Here is a 15,970-nt window from a genome sequence, read left to right as displayed (position 1 = left end):
GACCCTCACCCACAACTGCAGAGGAAGGCCCCAAAACCCCCCAAATTGCAGCCAATCTGACCCAGGAAAAAATTCCTTGTCAACCCCACAGCTTTGTAAAACACTTAATCCAGAAGCACTGTGCAAAAGCAATGGGAAGGTTAGTAACTAGTAATCTGAGTTTGAGTACACTGCCTCTGCAAATCCACTATCTTTTGAACTGTAATGTGGCAAGCACAGGATCTTTCATAAAGCAGTGCAGTTGTGGCATGTACTCGCCCAAATAAAGGATCCCAAAGTTCAGAACAAGATTATAAAGGTCATACAAACCATATCATGTAAAACCTGTCTCTTTGTTAGTGCCAGTCCCTACAGTAAACAATGTTTAACAAGAGCCAAAACCATCGCTGGAGGGGAGGGATAGGATACAGAAGGACCTAGACAAATTGAAGGATTGGGCCAAAAGAAATCTGATGAGGTTCAATAAGGATAAGTGCAGGGTCCTGCACTTAGGATGGAAGAATCCAATGCACCGCTACAGACTAGGGACCGAATGGCTAGGCAGCAGTTCTGCGGAAAAGGACCTAGGGGTGACAGTGGACGAGAAGCTGGATATGAGTCAGCAGTGTGCCCTTGTTGCCAAGAAGGCCAATGGCATTTTGGGATGTATAAGTAGGGGCATAGCAAGCAGATCGAGGGACGTGATCGTTCCCCTCTATTCGACATTGGTGAGGCCTCATCTGGAGTAGTGTGTCCTGTTTTGGGCCCCACACTACAAGAAGGATGTGGATAAATTGGAGAGAGTCCAGCGAAGGGCAACAAAAATGATTAGGGGTCTGGAACACATGAGTTATGAGGAGAGGCTGAGGGAGCTGGGATTGTTTAGCCTGCAGAATAGAAGAATGAGGGGGGATTTGATAGCTGCTTTCAACTACCTGAAAGGGGGTTCCAAAGAGGATGGCTCTAGACTGTTCTCAATGGTAGCAGATGACAGAACGAGGAGTAATGGTCTCAAGTTGCAGTGGGGGAGGTTTAGATTGGATATTAGGAAAAACTTTTTCACTAAGAGGGTGGTGAAACACTGGAATGCGTTACCTAGGGAGGTGGTAGAATCTCCTTCCTTAGAGGTTTTTAAGGTCAGGCTTGACAAAGCCCTGGCTGGGATGATTTAACTGGGAATTGGTCCTGCTTTGAGCAGGGGGTTGGACTAGATGACCTTCTGGGGTCCCTTCCAACCCTGATATTCTATGATTCTATGATCACTGAAACCCAGTTGGATCTATAATACAACAAGAGCAGAGAGCAAACTATAACGTTGTTTCTTATTTTTATAAAATCTAACAATTTTAAAATGTGGCTAAACAGAACAAAAATGCAAACAGTAAATACATGGAGAGGTGGCTTCCTTGCCAGCAGTTTATCATGTTAAGGAAAGAGCTGAAGGTGGCTGGGACTGTGAATTCCTTTATAGACTCTTCTCAAACGTCTGGATCCATAAGGGAACATGCAGATATCCGAACTTTCCATATGGGGGCAAGCGAATATATGCTCATGACAACAGGTCATGCGCATTCTCAAGAACAAAGCACTATAGCCACAACTCTGGAGGAAGAAATATTTTTTCTATCTTGCGTATTCATTTTCCCTGTGATTTTTGTCTTGCATGTCACTGTTGCATAGCCACAGCTCAATAATTAAATTCAGACTGTAAGAGACAGAAACTAAATGACTGTAAATTCTTTTCAGAAAAAAATATCAAATAAAATATGCCTTCACTGAAAGGTATGGATAGCACTGTTTTATTTTATAACTGACCCAGTTTTTTTCAAAATATGCTAAATGTGTTACATTATTTTTGCTGTTCTGAATTAACTGCCAATTTCCCCACTGGATAAAATTTTATTTTGATATTTAGGATTTGCACCAGAAATACTCATATTAAATGTATATACTATTGGCTCTACAGCAGATATGATTTTGTTAACAATTGTAATTTCTATAAACACCCATAACAGTGCATTATAATTAACAAATAGAACTACACTGTAAGTATGGCTATTTATACAACTTCTCTGACGCTATCATACTGATATACAGTAGCCAAGCCAGCTATGCATAAAAAAGAAGCCATCTTATAGCCCCATCTAGTGCTTCAGTGCTAGCATTTCACCATAAATATTATATTAATACCAGGTTTCAGAGTAGCAGCCGTGTTAGTCTGTATTCGCAAAAAGAAAAGGAGGACTTGTGGCACCTTAGAGACTAACCAATTTATTTGAGCATAAGCTTCATCAGATGCAAGTGAGCTGTAGCTCATGAAAGCTTATGCTCAAATAAATTGGTTAGTCTCTAAGGTGCCACAAGTACTCCTTTTCTTTATATTAATACCAAACATGTTCAAAACTGGTTATGCTCCAGGTAATTAAAAGCAAATTCTGTACCTAAATTATCCCTTGGTCTTTTTAATCCAATGTGCTCCCCTCAAAAAAAATGACTCCTTTTTGAGCAATGATGGAGCAGATTTGATCATTTCAGAAGAGCTCAGAAGTAGATGGTAAGTCAGAGAGAGCAGTTTTTAAAGGGGCATGTTTTTAAAGGGTACCAAACAAAATAGTAAAGATGGTGTAGAGAGTGTGGATATAAGCCTTTTGCATAGGACCATTCCAAGTGTTCATTCTGCTCCCAACACTCAAATAGTTCATTCAGGATAGGACACAGGAATTAGACAGTCAAACAATAAAAATCTACATTCTGGCTTTCTTTGTTGCTAGAGATGCAATGAGGGAGCAGAGTTGTCGAGGCTGTGCAGAGGTTTCATGAGTAAAGTGGTCTGCACAAGGCAGACAAACAGAATGGCTCAGTGGGGCCTCAAGCCACACACTGGGCAATGAGTGCTCTTTGTCTCTGATATAAAAAGCTGTAACGTTATCTATCTCCAGTGCGTGTCTCCAGGTTCCAGCAGGAACTCTCAGCCATTTTTATTAGTAGTCTTTATATAACAAATATACCAATATATAACAAATCCTAACACTAAGACTGTTCAACCAGGAAACATCCTCAAGTTTTAGATTACACATTCAGTTTCACTACTGACTTTAAGGAGAGCAGTTAAACTAATGTAATAACGTTTGAAAATTCCATCTCCAGGGAAGGAGATGATTAGTTAAGGATTACAGCCTTAAATCACACCAGTTTAAATTTTTCCTTCTACTGACTACTTTGTAAGAGAACAAAACTCTCATGGATCCCATCACAGCCTTTCATTGATCACCAGGAGCACACAGTAGTTTAGGAACACCTCTATTAAGCCATTCAAATTTTTCCCTTTTCCTGTTACCACCACCACCACCTCGATGAGTCACAGCAACCACACTGTCTGCCTTACAGGCCCAAAGCCTGGTTAAAAAAAAAACAACCCACAAACAAATGACCTGGTACCAGTACAATGTGGCTTTCATCTCCAAACTGAATGTTAGAAACAGACCCCAAAAAATGTCAGGAATATGCATTGATTGGTTGCCCTAAAGATAACATATGGACATCTTTCAGTGTTAATGCACTTGGTAGAACAGTCTTACATCACACTTATGACTTTGGTTTTGTGTCACACCCAAGAGATGTTCCAGGTCAGGGCTGGGGCATTGATTCAGTACTGATTCAAAAAGGAGTACTGGATCACCTAATGTGACCAGATAGCAAGTGTAAAAAATCAGGACAGGGGATGGGGTGGGGGGTAATAGGTGCCTATATAATAAAAAGCCCCCAAAATTGGGACTGTCCCTATAAAATTGGAACATCTGGTCACTAGGATCACTAACACCTGTTGCTTAACAGAAATGAGCCCTGGTTGCAACTTGGGAAACTGTTATTTAAAGCTTTGAATCATTAAAATACTCACTATTCTTGGATCGTTGGTCCTCTCGTATAAACTTGTAAAAATATTTAACCCTAATCATTATGTGACTGCATTAATTGTGAATATTGCATGCATTAATCAGAATTATTTTTCAAATAGAGAAAAGCTATGTTGCTACTTCTTAAAATATGAAGAATATAGCTGCAGAAGTGAAAAATTACAGCTGCTTTATCCTGACATGATAAAGTTTAGCCCCGGCACTTACTGTTCTCATAGAAATACCAAATGTTCTGTCATTTCTAGATAAGAAGGGGGGAAATGGATAGGTTTGCAGAATGCAGAGCAAATTTTACTTTCCTGAACATAAATAATACTCTATTTTGTTCACTTTTCTTTCTCCTAAAAACTAATGCCAATGATTTATTTCTTGGGATTTATAGGCCATTGAAATATTATCACCATGTTTTATAGGGCTGTAGTAATGACACTAACTCTAGCTGAGACACTTTCACTTTAAGTTATTAATGTATGTTCAGAAAATATTCAGAAAAAAATACATATGGGCTGAAAGTTAAGCTTATAAAATAGTTTTAGAGCTGATATTTTTTTCTTCTGCTGTTGAGTTTGGTAAAATTACATTCAGCTGTTTTTCATTTATCCAAGAGAGGAAAGAAATGTTTTAGACTTTACAAAAATAAATCTTATTTCCACTTGGATAAGGTACAAAATGGCTGTATTTTTAAAGTCTGAAAAGACCTCATGAGGAATAAAGAGAACTGTTTGGCAATAATCTATTGTATGTGTTTCATATGCCATTTTCTCTTATAGATCCTTACCGATTTAGGCATGTTCTAAGGGTGGTGGGTATGTGGAAAGCCCATCACTCTGCAAAAGCCCTATAGTACTCTTCTCTTGTACATTTAAGAACAGGGGCACATCTGTCGAGTGCATGTTTGGATGTGGAGCCAGGTACTTGAGGTATTTCTAAGGCACCTACAATCCTCGTATCTAAACTCGGGACAAAGAGCAGTGAGTACACCCATGAGGTCCAACTTCCAGACTTCCTTTTCTGCCAGTATGTGTCTTTTGATGTTTTTGTTTGTTTTAATCATTCATCTATGTTCTTTCCTTCCTTCTCCCCAGTTCCATGCCAGTTCTAAACACACCAGTAAAAAGGGGAGGGCTACTCGGTCAAGGATTTCTTTTTTTTTTCCCCCTGGTAGATTTTTCCTGTGTGCGTTTCCATGAGACATTTACACACTTTACAAAAATTCAGTCTTACGTAGCCTCCTTCACATACGTTTTTTTTAGCAGCTTCCCCAGGACCTTTCCGGCCAGACAGGAAAACTGCATAATGATGTCACTAATGGGGCAATGTTTCAAATAGGCTCTGGTAAAATCTTACATGCCAAATGAGCATACTCAAAACTGATTTCTTCAATCCTCTATACATTTTTTATTTCAATTTTTCTCACCCTGTCCTATAAAAAGGTACTATAGCTGAATTATAACTATTTGGATGTGAAATCTGGAGATCTTTATTCCTGTGTTTTACAGTAATTTGAGAGCACAACAAAAGAGTTAAAATTCTGAAAAACTTTGTTTTTGCTATTCAGTTGCTCAAAAGATTGGTAGGTGATTTTAATGCTGCTGAGATTTAAAAGTATTGTTAATAGTATGTTATAATTTAAATCTAAATAAATAAATGGCATTTCCCCTTGAAGTTTCAACTTTCTCCAGTCACATGCTACTTCTCCAGTATCAGAAGACTTCCTAAAAATAATCACTAACCCTAATTCCACATGTCATATCACCTGTGGATGTAACCCATGACTGCTTACTTTGCCTACCTCTGTCTGACCCAAATACTTGCTTGCCACTGTTTCAGTAAGTTCATTCTCCTCCAGTTCATTTTTGGCATCAGCAGCTACAATCACAACCTCCATGGGTGCACAGTAAGTATTTTCATCTATTCTCTATTCTTTTCTATATGGGCTCTTGACCCATCACTGAATACCTCAAACAAAATATTTTTTGCCATTTATTTTTAGGTAACGAACAATTCCTTATTTTGACTTCTTATTAATATTATTTCATAGTCCTTAGCCACAACATTACCAGTTTCTCAATGTAAAATGTTAACACAAAGTTGAGGACGGGAGCTACCGCTAGCAATACTAAGACACAGAATATTTCAGTAAGTTTCAGATAATTTTCAAACTTTTGGAAGCTTGTCTGAAAAAAACAGCAAATCCTTTAGGGTTTATTCATCAGTTATATATGTTTCCGTAGCATCCTACTTCTTTATACAGCTTGCTGATTAAGATGCAGATGTAGCAAAAGCAAATATGCATGTTGTAAACTAAAACTGAACTGCATAACAACATTGTATGTCACGCTGGTAATAAAATTACTGTTGGTACATTCAATGAATAATGCAGAATTTTCACACATGCTCATCCTCCAGACCCCCAATATACCTCCACACATTAAAGTTCTGCCAGCAAGAATTTAATAAATCAGGGAAACAAGTTAGTAGCTGCAGTCTGCAAGGTATGCCGGGCCTTAACCCCATTTTATTACTCTGCTAAAGCCTTAGGAAACAAGACTGAAGTTCTGACTACACAACATAACTGTGATGCAGTACGATCAAGAGACAATCATGCCCTTCAACAGATTTTATTAGCAGGGCATATGGGCCAGACCTAGACACACCCTGATGAAATGCAGCTGCTGTTTCAGTCATGGCTACCAGCATGCCCAATACTGATGGTACTGGTATGCCCATGTGCCTATTTCCCAATAAAAAATCCAACATGAAGATGCATTGCAAAATTAAAAGAGAAATTACTTATATCAGATTTAGTTTCACATGCAACAACACCACCCATTTTCCACAATCTTGTGAAAGCTGTGTACATGCAACTTGAACATCTACATTTGATAACCTGGCCCCTAACATTTACTACAGATGTTGAATGGTCTAGAAGACATATTTATAAAAATCTGCTAAAAGCTGATGTGCTGACTACATGCAGAGTACAAAAAGTACCAGGGAAAGATACGGTCTTAACAAATTTCTGATATGACTTATTAAAATATAACAAATACAAAGGTCATACCAATAGTCATAGCTCTCATCCCAGTTATCAAAATGAACCAGGAAACGATTGTCCACCATGTCTGTTACCGTAGCAACACAGATGAATGTAGGATTTTTTTTGTCTACAGCTTCAAGCTTCATTCCCACTCGAAATCCCGATGGAATAACTGTCTGCTCAAACAGAAAGTTTAAATTAAAGGTAAATAACATGCTCTACATCCCAAAACCTCCCCAGAGTCCACAATCAATACATACAAGTCATTTAAAAATTTAAAAATTTACTAATTAGCTGGCCAACAATGCAGCAACAGCCCAATTAGCTTACATGAAAGATGCTCAAACATAGACACAGACTCTGAGATCATGGTTTGTGAACCAAAAATTTTTGACCATGCTACAAAATTTGTAGACTTTGGTTTTGACTCTGCCTCATCAGACACTACCTCTGACAGCTTTCTCCTAGTCCCATAAAATGATAAAAATTGTATGATGCCAGTTCATGATACAGGCATGATAGCCAAACTGGGTAAAAAGTTGGATAAAAGAAAGATTAAAAACCAGCCAAGAGAAACTGTTGCTTACGCCTAATAAAGATTAAAAGTTATTCCATGTTTTGGTCAATATTCTTAGTCTGAGAAGGAGAGAAGCAGGCTTAAATCCAGTGCTGCCACAAAAGTATAAACAAGCTTATAAAATTTAGGGAGGATTCACAGGAAAATATGCACAAGAATTGAGGCCAGGAGCAGAAGCCAAAGTGGATAGCAGCCGGGGATAGAGAGGAGCTGAGGGGTAGGAGCAGAAGGAGACAGGGAGAGACTGGAAGAGGACAAGGAGCAGAGACAAGGGAACAGGGATGTAGTGGAAGGGCCTGGGGGAGAAAGGTTTGGAGGGGAGCAGGAGTCAGTCAGTGATGGGAGGGGACAGGCAGGATCTGGGGGGATAGAAGCAGCAGGTGGGATGACAGAGGCAGAAGGGTCTATAGCCATTAGAACCACTCCCCTACAGAACCTAGAATTTAACCCATTATTCCTGAGTTTCAACACTCCTTTGTTGTGTGTATCTCATCCCCCTCTGGTGGCAGATCCACACAGATGCTAACAGCCTTCCACTGCTACCAGCTACTCTGTTAACTCAGGTGGAGAGAAAGGATCATCCTGTGGTTAGGGGACTGGCTTAGGATGTGAAGACCCAGGTTCAATTACCTGCTCTATCACAGACTTCTTGTGAGACCTTGTGCAAGTCACTTAACCTCTCTGTGGCTCAGCTCCCCATCTGTGGATAATAATGCTTTTCTCACAGGGGTGTTGTAAGGATTAATACACTGAGAGATTATAAAACATTTGAGGTCTATTGATAAAAAAAGGGTTATATAAGAAATTATTTCATATGATGAAACTTTGGGGGTTTTTTCAGTTTAAAAAATGTAGGAGACACATTAAAAAATGTTAAAAGAATGTGAATATTGCAAAGTCAAATACTCAAAAGTTAGGAAATACCAGATTTAAGGTGGACCATTCATCCTGTGCACAGAATGAGGCGCAGGACCTGTGAAAAAAATAGTGTTTACTCGTACAACTAAGGACTGTAGCAGAATGCATATGCATAAGGGGGCTTAATTAAGGTTAAACAGGCACCCTTACTTCTAGTATTTCCTAACTTTTGAATGCTTGACATTGCAACCTTAAAGTTCTTTTAACACAATTTTTTTTTATGTTTATTATATTAATTTAATTCATGTGTATTTCAGAGGTGAATTTTAATAAGAATAATCATTTATCAAACCTTAAGGAAAAAATTATTTACAGGATTTCCAAAGTGTCCCGATACTGAAATGATATAAATGAACCGGCTAGCAATGTTCTACAGCAATGAAGATGCAGCAAATGAAGAATACCTACCGTGTTCTGGTTTTCAAACAAAGATTTAGGAGCAGCTTGAGCCTTACATGTTTTAAGATATGAGGGCCAGTTAAATTCCTCTTCTTCATATCCTAAAAGGTTTCCACGAAAGTGAGAGAGAAGAAAATATGCATGAGACACAGGGTTGATTATGGCAATTATAATCTTCCATAAAATTATTTTTTCAGCAATACATTTTTCATCTAGTCCCAAATCATTCAATTCCAGAATTTCACATATGGAAAAAATTAAAGAACTTAAAATCATTTAAATTTAACATAATATAATAATATTATAAGTATCTTCTATAGTAAAACTTAATATTTGGGGCCTGTTTCTCTGCTACATTACGCCAGTTTTATCCCAACTTAACGTCGATGATTTCAATTATTTCTATTTTTATTTGGCACCTGGTAATTCAGAGAGGAATCGCTAATCCTTCCCTGCTACCAGTTAGCAAAGCTTATTTATCACAATGACCAGCTTTCTTTTTAGTATCTGAACAAAATATTATGATGACCTGAGTGTCTATTTTTCCTCCTGATCTGAAGTTGATCGGCTTCTCGTCTTTTTCCAGGACTGAAGTTTTGACTGTTCCCAATCTTCATATAGGAGGAAAGATGGTCTTTTGGCTCAGGCTTTGGATTGGGACTCAGGAGATTTGGGTTCAATTCCTAGTTCTCCCCCAGATTCCATGGGTGACCTGAGGCAAACTTTCTCTGTGCCTCTATTCCCTATAAGCAAAATAGGGATAATACTACCTTCTCCAATCCAGTTCTCTTTTATAACAAGGTTTAAAAGAGAACTGGATAAATTCATGGAGGTTAAATCCATTAATGGCTATTAGCCAGGATGGGTAAGGAATCGTGTCCCTAGCCTCTGTATGTCAGAGGGTGGAGAAGGATGGCAGGAGAGAGATCACTAGATCATTAACAGTTAGGTTCACTCCCTCTGGTGCACCTGGCACTGGCCACAGTCGGTAGACAGGATACTGGGCTGGATGGACCTTTGATCTGACCCAGTATGGCCATTCTTATGTTCTTTCTTCCACAGTGTCTATTTGTATCTTTCTTCCACAGTGTCTATTTGCAGTGTCTATTTGTATCATAAGCTCTTTAGGAGTGGGACTGTCTCTTACTATGTGTATATAAAAAAAAACCACTTTGGTACAATGAGGCCTGAGTTTTGGTTGAGCCCAGTAGCTGTTACTCTACTACAAATAAATAACAGTACTAACAAAAATGTTTTAAGGAAACAAGCAATTATCAGAACATGAACATTGTACACTTTATCAGTACGGATGACCACAATTTTCCCAAGAATGTAGCTATTTTGTTTTGCTTCTGTGTTTCAACAAACATTTCTTAGTATAATTTCCCCCTTTTCACTCTGTTTCTTTTAGAAGAAAATTTACAGAAAATAATGTAGCTCATGGGAAAAGTCTAACTATTCATATTCCTGGTCACTAAAAAAAGGCAACAAAGATTACTAGTATACATAGTTACAGGTCTTCCTTTGTTTCTCTGTTGTATAGTCATATAAAGCCATTTCAAGATACTGCATAAAAGTCAGGGGGAGTCAATTATTTTCTGTTAACGTCCACATTTCTTGGTTAAGGTATAATTAAGGTCCAGACTTCAAAGACAATAATTAAAAAAAATAACAATAATGATAACAGGTAAATAAAAAGATTTTGGTGTCTGTTCAAAAGCATCTGGTGGTCGGGATTTGGCCCACAGTCCCCATATTGACTACTCCCAGCATAGATGTTACAGATATATAAGCCAAGCTTAACCATACTGTTAATCATTTACCACACAATATATCCCCCTTCTGAGTGCTATTTAAAATATACCAGGAGAAAATAATTGGCTTTAACCTTTTGGGACCCTCTTATTTTGTGAAGCATCGTAAGAAAATTATTGAGCAGCCCCTTCTTCCTTTTAGGCCTGCCCTCCCCTCACAGTTTTAAATGTAAATATTAGCTAAAATTAAATTAACTGCAAAAAACAAATATAACTAAGCCCCCTTCTCTGGGTTTGTGACGGTGCTCCCCATAAGGCTTTATGGAAATATGCTTATGAATGTATATATGACATAACTAGAAAATGTTTTATGCTACATATGCCATATAACATATCTCTGTAAAGGTTATGATCTACTGAATCTATTAAGCCTATTTGTATGCATGTATCATTTTTGTAATCAAAGTTATGAATATTGGCTGTGTATTTGCTTGATTTTTAAGTAACCTTTGTAAAGCATTTGGTCAGCTTCTTGAGAAAGGAATGTGCAAATCAAGAAGCGCTTAAGGGACAATGGATCTTGGAATGCTCCAATCCACATAAGAAGTCTACTTGAGGACGTTCAAGGTAGCATGTGACCCAGGGCTGCTATCTGTAAAAAACAGAGTCATGCATGGACATGTGATTTTCCCATGTGACTCCAAAACTCCATCTTGGAGCTGGACTTTGCATAGGAGAGAGGAGGGGGTCTGCACCCACAAGAGAAAGTCTATTTAAACCCCTGGGAGACCTCTCCATTTTGTCTTCAGCTGGCTAAAGAGATAGCCTCTCCACCCCCAAAGATACTGAAAGAAACTGGAACAAAAGACAGTAACGACAGGGGGTGTGAGTGATTGCTGGGCCCAGACTAGAAGGAGACTAGTCTGTAAAAGGAAGCTTACTGGAACTGGTGAGGTTTTTATCTGTATTCAGTTTTATTACTGTACTAGACTTACACTTGCATGTTTTATTTTATTTTGCTTGGTAATTCACTTTGTTCGGTCTGTTACTACTTGGAACCACTTAAATCCTACTTTCTGTATTTAATAAAATCATTTTTTACTTATTAATTAACCCAGAGTATCTATTAATACCGGGGGAGAGGGGGGTAACAGCTGTGTATCTCTCTCTATCAGTGTTAAAGAGGGTGAACAATTTATGAGTTTACCCTCTATAAGCTTTATTCAGGGTAAAATGGATTTATTTGGGGTTTGGACCCCACTGGGAGTTGGATCTGAGTGTCAAAGACAGGAACATTTCTTAAGCTGGTTTCTGCTAAATCTGCAGCTTTGGGGCATGTGGTTCAGACCCTGAATCTGCGTTAGAGCAGACTGGCGTGTCTGGCTCAACAAGACAGGATGCTGGAGTCCCAAGCTGGCGGGGAAAGGAGGGGCAGAAGTAGTCTTGGCACATCAGTTGGCAGCCCCAAGGGGGTTTCTGTGAGCCAACCATCACAGGGTTCATAGGGGCCTCTTGTCTTGAGCAGAAGAGCTGTAGGCGCACTCCTATATGCAAACCAGCTGTACAAATTACCCCTCAGGGGGGCCACAAAAACACAAGACTTTATTTTGCCCACAGTGGGTACTCCATGGTGCTTAATAAATAATGCCACTGCCTTAATCACTTTCCAGTCAACATACACACACAACTCACATCAGTACTACCAGAAAGTGTCCAACTCATTAACTAAAAACTAGACTCCAATATCTTACTATAATACTTATAATACTCTAAAACTTTTCTTCTTTTTACAGGTTTGTTTTCAGCCCTCAGTGATTATTTGAACATTTTTGTTATGTGAATTTTCTTGTTTTTAATCATCTCTTGCAGAAATTGCATTACCAAGTTTGTTTGAAATTACATCATCATTAGGGCTATTTACTAAATGTATTTTAAATCTGAAAATATATCACATATATTGTTTTAATATAGTCTTTAGAAAGGGTGATAGCATATATGAGACTTAATTTTTAAACACTGTTACCGTAGCTGTTTTCATTTAGGTTGGCTTAGTAACACTGGTTTATTTTGTTTTATAACACAAACATTACCCCTTTGCATAATTTAATTTTCACAATAAAGTATCAGAAGGGGGAAATTCTGTCTTCACTGTGAATTTTCGTATTAGGCCCCTCCATGCCTGACAGTTTTCAAAATGGCTGTTCCCTGTTGCATTTGCAAAGAGTGAAGATGAATGCAGGTTAAGTTGAACAATAGGAACTGTTTTAAACCCTGGGCACTGCTCTGTCCATGTTCTGAGTTGCTTCCAACCTAACTTCCTGCATTCCCTTTTTTCTTGGTATCCCATCAACAACAATCCCTCCAGTTCCACTGATAATGATGCATCTTCCCAATTTTACAAACATTTTAATATAAACACTGAAAACAAACAGATGCCCAGACTCCTCACCCCATGTTCCTTTAACCAGAGGTGTTGGCATAAGCAACTGGCTGCTCCTGCAAAAGAGCTACACCTAATCCTTGTTTCAATGCATCACACTCAGTGGCTCTCCTGGCTGGTAGTACTTAAGGACAGGGGCATATATTATCACTTGTTACAGCATGTCAAATGTTTGCTGTTGGGGACCTGCCCAATCTCACTCAACATGCTGCCTTCTGAGCTACTGAAGCCAGGTGTGGACAGAACTTAGACAAAAAAAATTATCGCTCTTATTGAGTGCTGTAGACCACATTCACATCCACTGGAGATGGCATGTCTTTGCTTGGTCTACTTTCAGGCTCTTTGCGTGAGCGGATGTCCAACGTGTGTCACCTCACACTGATTAACATTTTTTTGTGGGTTTAGGTTTATATTCTTGTCCCTGCATCATTGTAGAAAAGCTTGCAGTTTTTGGTCATGGTCTCATTCAGTTTTTGTATTGTTCCTCCTTTCATCTACAGTGAAGATATCATCTCAAATTATTTTCACTCCAGGCAATCCTTCCAGCACCTGGGGGAGTCTTTTCTGGCACACCTCCTGTGCTGGGCTTATGCCCACTGGCATTCACAGTCAGCTATAGCAACCAAATGGTGATGCAAAGGTTGTCAGCATGCTGGACATTTTATTCTGACTTTCATAGATTCATAGATATTTAGGTCAAAAGGGACCATTATGATAATCTAGTCTGACCTCCTGCACAAGGCAGGCCACAGAATTTCACCCACCACTCCTACAAAAAACACCTCACACCTATATCTGTGCTATTGAAGTCCTCAAATCGTAGTTTAAAGACTTCAAGGAGCAGAGAATCCTCCAGCAAGTGACCCGTGCCCCATGCTATAGAGGAAGGCGAAAAACCTCCAGGGCCTCTTCCAATCTGCCCTGGAGGAAAATTCCTTCCCGACCCCAAATATGGTAATCAGCTAAACCCTGAACATATGGGCAAGATTCATCAGCCAGATACTACAGAAAATTCTTTCCAGGGTAACTCGGATCCCACCCCATCTAATATCCCATCACAGGCCATTGGGCCTATTTACCGTGAATATTTAATTACCAAAACCATGTTATCCCATCATACCATCTCCTCCATAAACTTATCAAGTTTAATCTTAAAGCCAGATAGATCTTTTGCCCCCACTGCTTCCCTTGGAAGGCTATTCCAAAACTTCACTCCTCTGATGGTTAGAAACCTTCATCTAATTTCTAGTCTAAATTTCCTGGTGGCCAGTTTATATCCATTTGTTCTTGTGTCCACATTGGTACTGAGCTTAAATAATTCCTCTCCCTCTCCAGTATTTCTCCCTCTGATATATTTATAGAGAGCAATCATATCTCCCCTCAACCTTGTTTTAGTTAGGCTAAACAAGCCAAGCTCCTTGAGTCTCCTTTCATAAGACAAGTTTTCCATTCCTGAGATCATCCTAGTAGCCCTTCTCTGTACCTGTTCCAGTTTGAATTCATCCTTCTTAAACATGGGAGACCACAACTGCACACAGTATTCCAGGTGAGGTCTCACCAGTGCCTTGTATAACGGTACTAAAACCTCCTTATCTCAACTGGAAATACCTCTCCTGATGCATCCCAAGACCGCATTAGCTTTTTTCACGGCCATATCACATTGGCAGCTCATAGTCATCCTATGATCAACCAATACTCCAAGGTCCTTTTCCTCCTCCATTACTTCTAATTGATGTGTCCCTAGCTTATAACTAAAATTCTTGTTATTAATCCCTAAATGCATAACCTTACATTTCTCACTATTAAATTTCATCCTATTACTATTACTCCAGTTTACAAGGTCATCCAGATCCTCCTGTAGGATATCCCTGTCCTTCTCTAAATTGGCAATACCTCCCAGCTTTGTATCATCCACAAATTTTATTAGCACACTCCCACTTTTTGTGCCAAGGTCAGTAATAAAAAGATTAAATAAGATTGGTCCCAAAACTGATCCTTGAGGAACTCCACTGGTAACCTCCCTCCAGCCTGACAGTTCACCTTTCAGTAGGACCCGTTGTAGTCTCCCCTTTAACCAATTCCTTATCCACCTTTCAATTTTCCTATTGATCCCCATCTTATCCAATTTAACTAATAATTCTCCATGTGGCACGGTATCAAACGCCTTACTGAAATCTAGGTAAATTAGATCCACTGGGTTTCCTTTGTCTAAAAAATCTGTTACTTTCTCGAAGAAGGAGATCAGGTTGGTTTGGCACGATCTACCTTTTGTAAAACCATGTTGTATTTTGTCCCATTTACCATTGATTTCAATGTCCTTAACTACCTTCTCCTTCAAAATTTTTTCCAAGACCTTGCATACTACAGATGTCAAACTAACAGGCCTATAATTACCCGGATCACTTTTTTTCCCTTTCTTAAAAATAGGAACTATGTTAGCAATTCTCCAATCATACGGTACAATCCCTGAGTTTACAGATTCATTAAAAATTTTTGCTAATGGGCTTGCAATTTCATGTGCCAATTCCTTTAATATTCTTGGATGAAGATTATGTGGGCCCCCCGATTTAGCCCCATTAAGCTGTTTGAGTTTCGCTTCTACCTCAAATATGGTAATGTCTACCTCCATATCCTCATTCCCTTTGTCATGCTACCATTATCCCTAAGATCCTCTTTAGTCTTATTAAAGACTGAGGCAAAGTATTTGTTTAGATATTGGGCCATGCCTAGATTATCCTTGACCTCCACTCCATCCTCCGTGTTTAGCGGTCCCACTTCTTTCTTTGTTTTCTTCTTATTTATATGACTATAGAACCTTTTACTATTGGTTTTAATTCCCTTTGCAAGGTCCAATTCTATTTGACTTTTAGCCTGTTTCACTTTATCCCTACATGTTCTGACCTCAATAAGGTAGCTTTCCTTGCTGATCCCTCCCTTCTTCCACTCCCT

General features: G+C 38.9%; 1 protein-coding gene across 5 annotated transcripts in view; it reads right to left on the bottom strand.

Moving 5' to 3' along the window:
• L3MBTL3 (L3MBTL histone methyl-lysine binding protein 3) overlaps positions 1-15,970 on the bottom strand; it is a 154,163-nt gene that overhangs the window by 70,736 nt on the left and 67,457 nt on the right. For all 5 annotated transcript variants that reach the window (XM_084622647.1, XM_084622643.1, XM_084622645.1 and 2 more), the window contains exons 10-11: positions 8,837-8,928; positions 6,958-7,109 (exon numbers count right to left, since the gene is read on the bottom strand). In XM_084622647.1, the coding sequence (XP_084478773.1) occupies positions 6,958-7,109; positions 8,837-8,928 (244 nt within the window). The remainder of the gene's footprint in view (positions 1-6,957; positions 7,110-8,836; positions 8,929-15,970) is intronic.

Source organism: Lepidochelys olivacea (assembly GCF_965140295.1).
Source record: "Lepidochelys olivacea isolate rLepOli2 genome assembly, chromosome: 3".
In the NCBI taxonomy this organism is placed as follows: Eukaryota; Metazoa; Chordata; order Testudines; family Cheloniidae; genus Lepidochelys; species Lepidochelys olivacea.
This window is presented reverse-complemented; position numbering and strand designations above follow the sequence as displayed.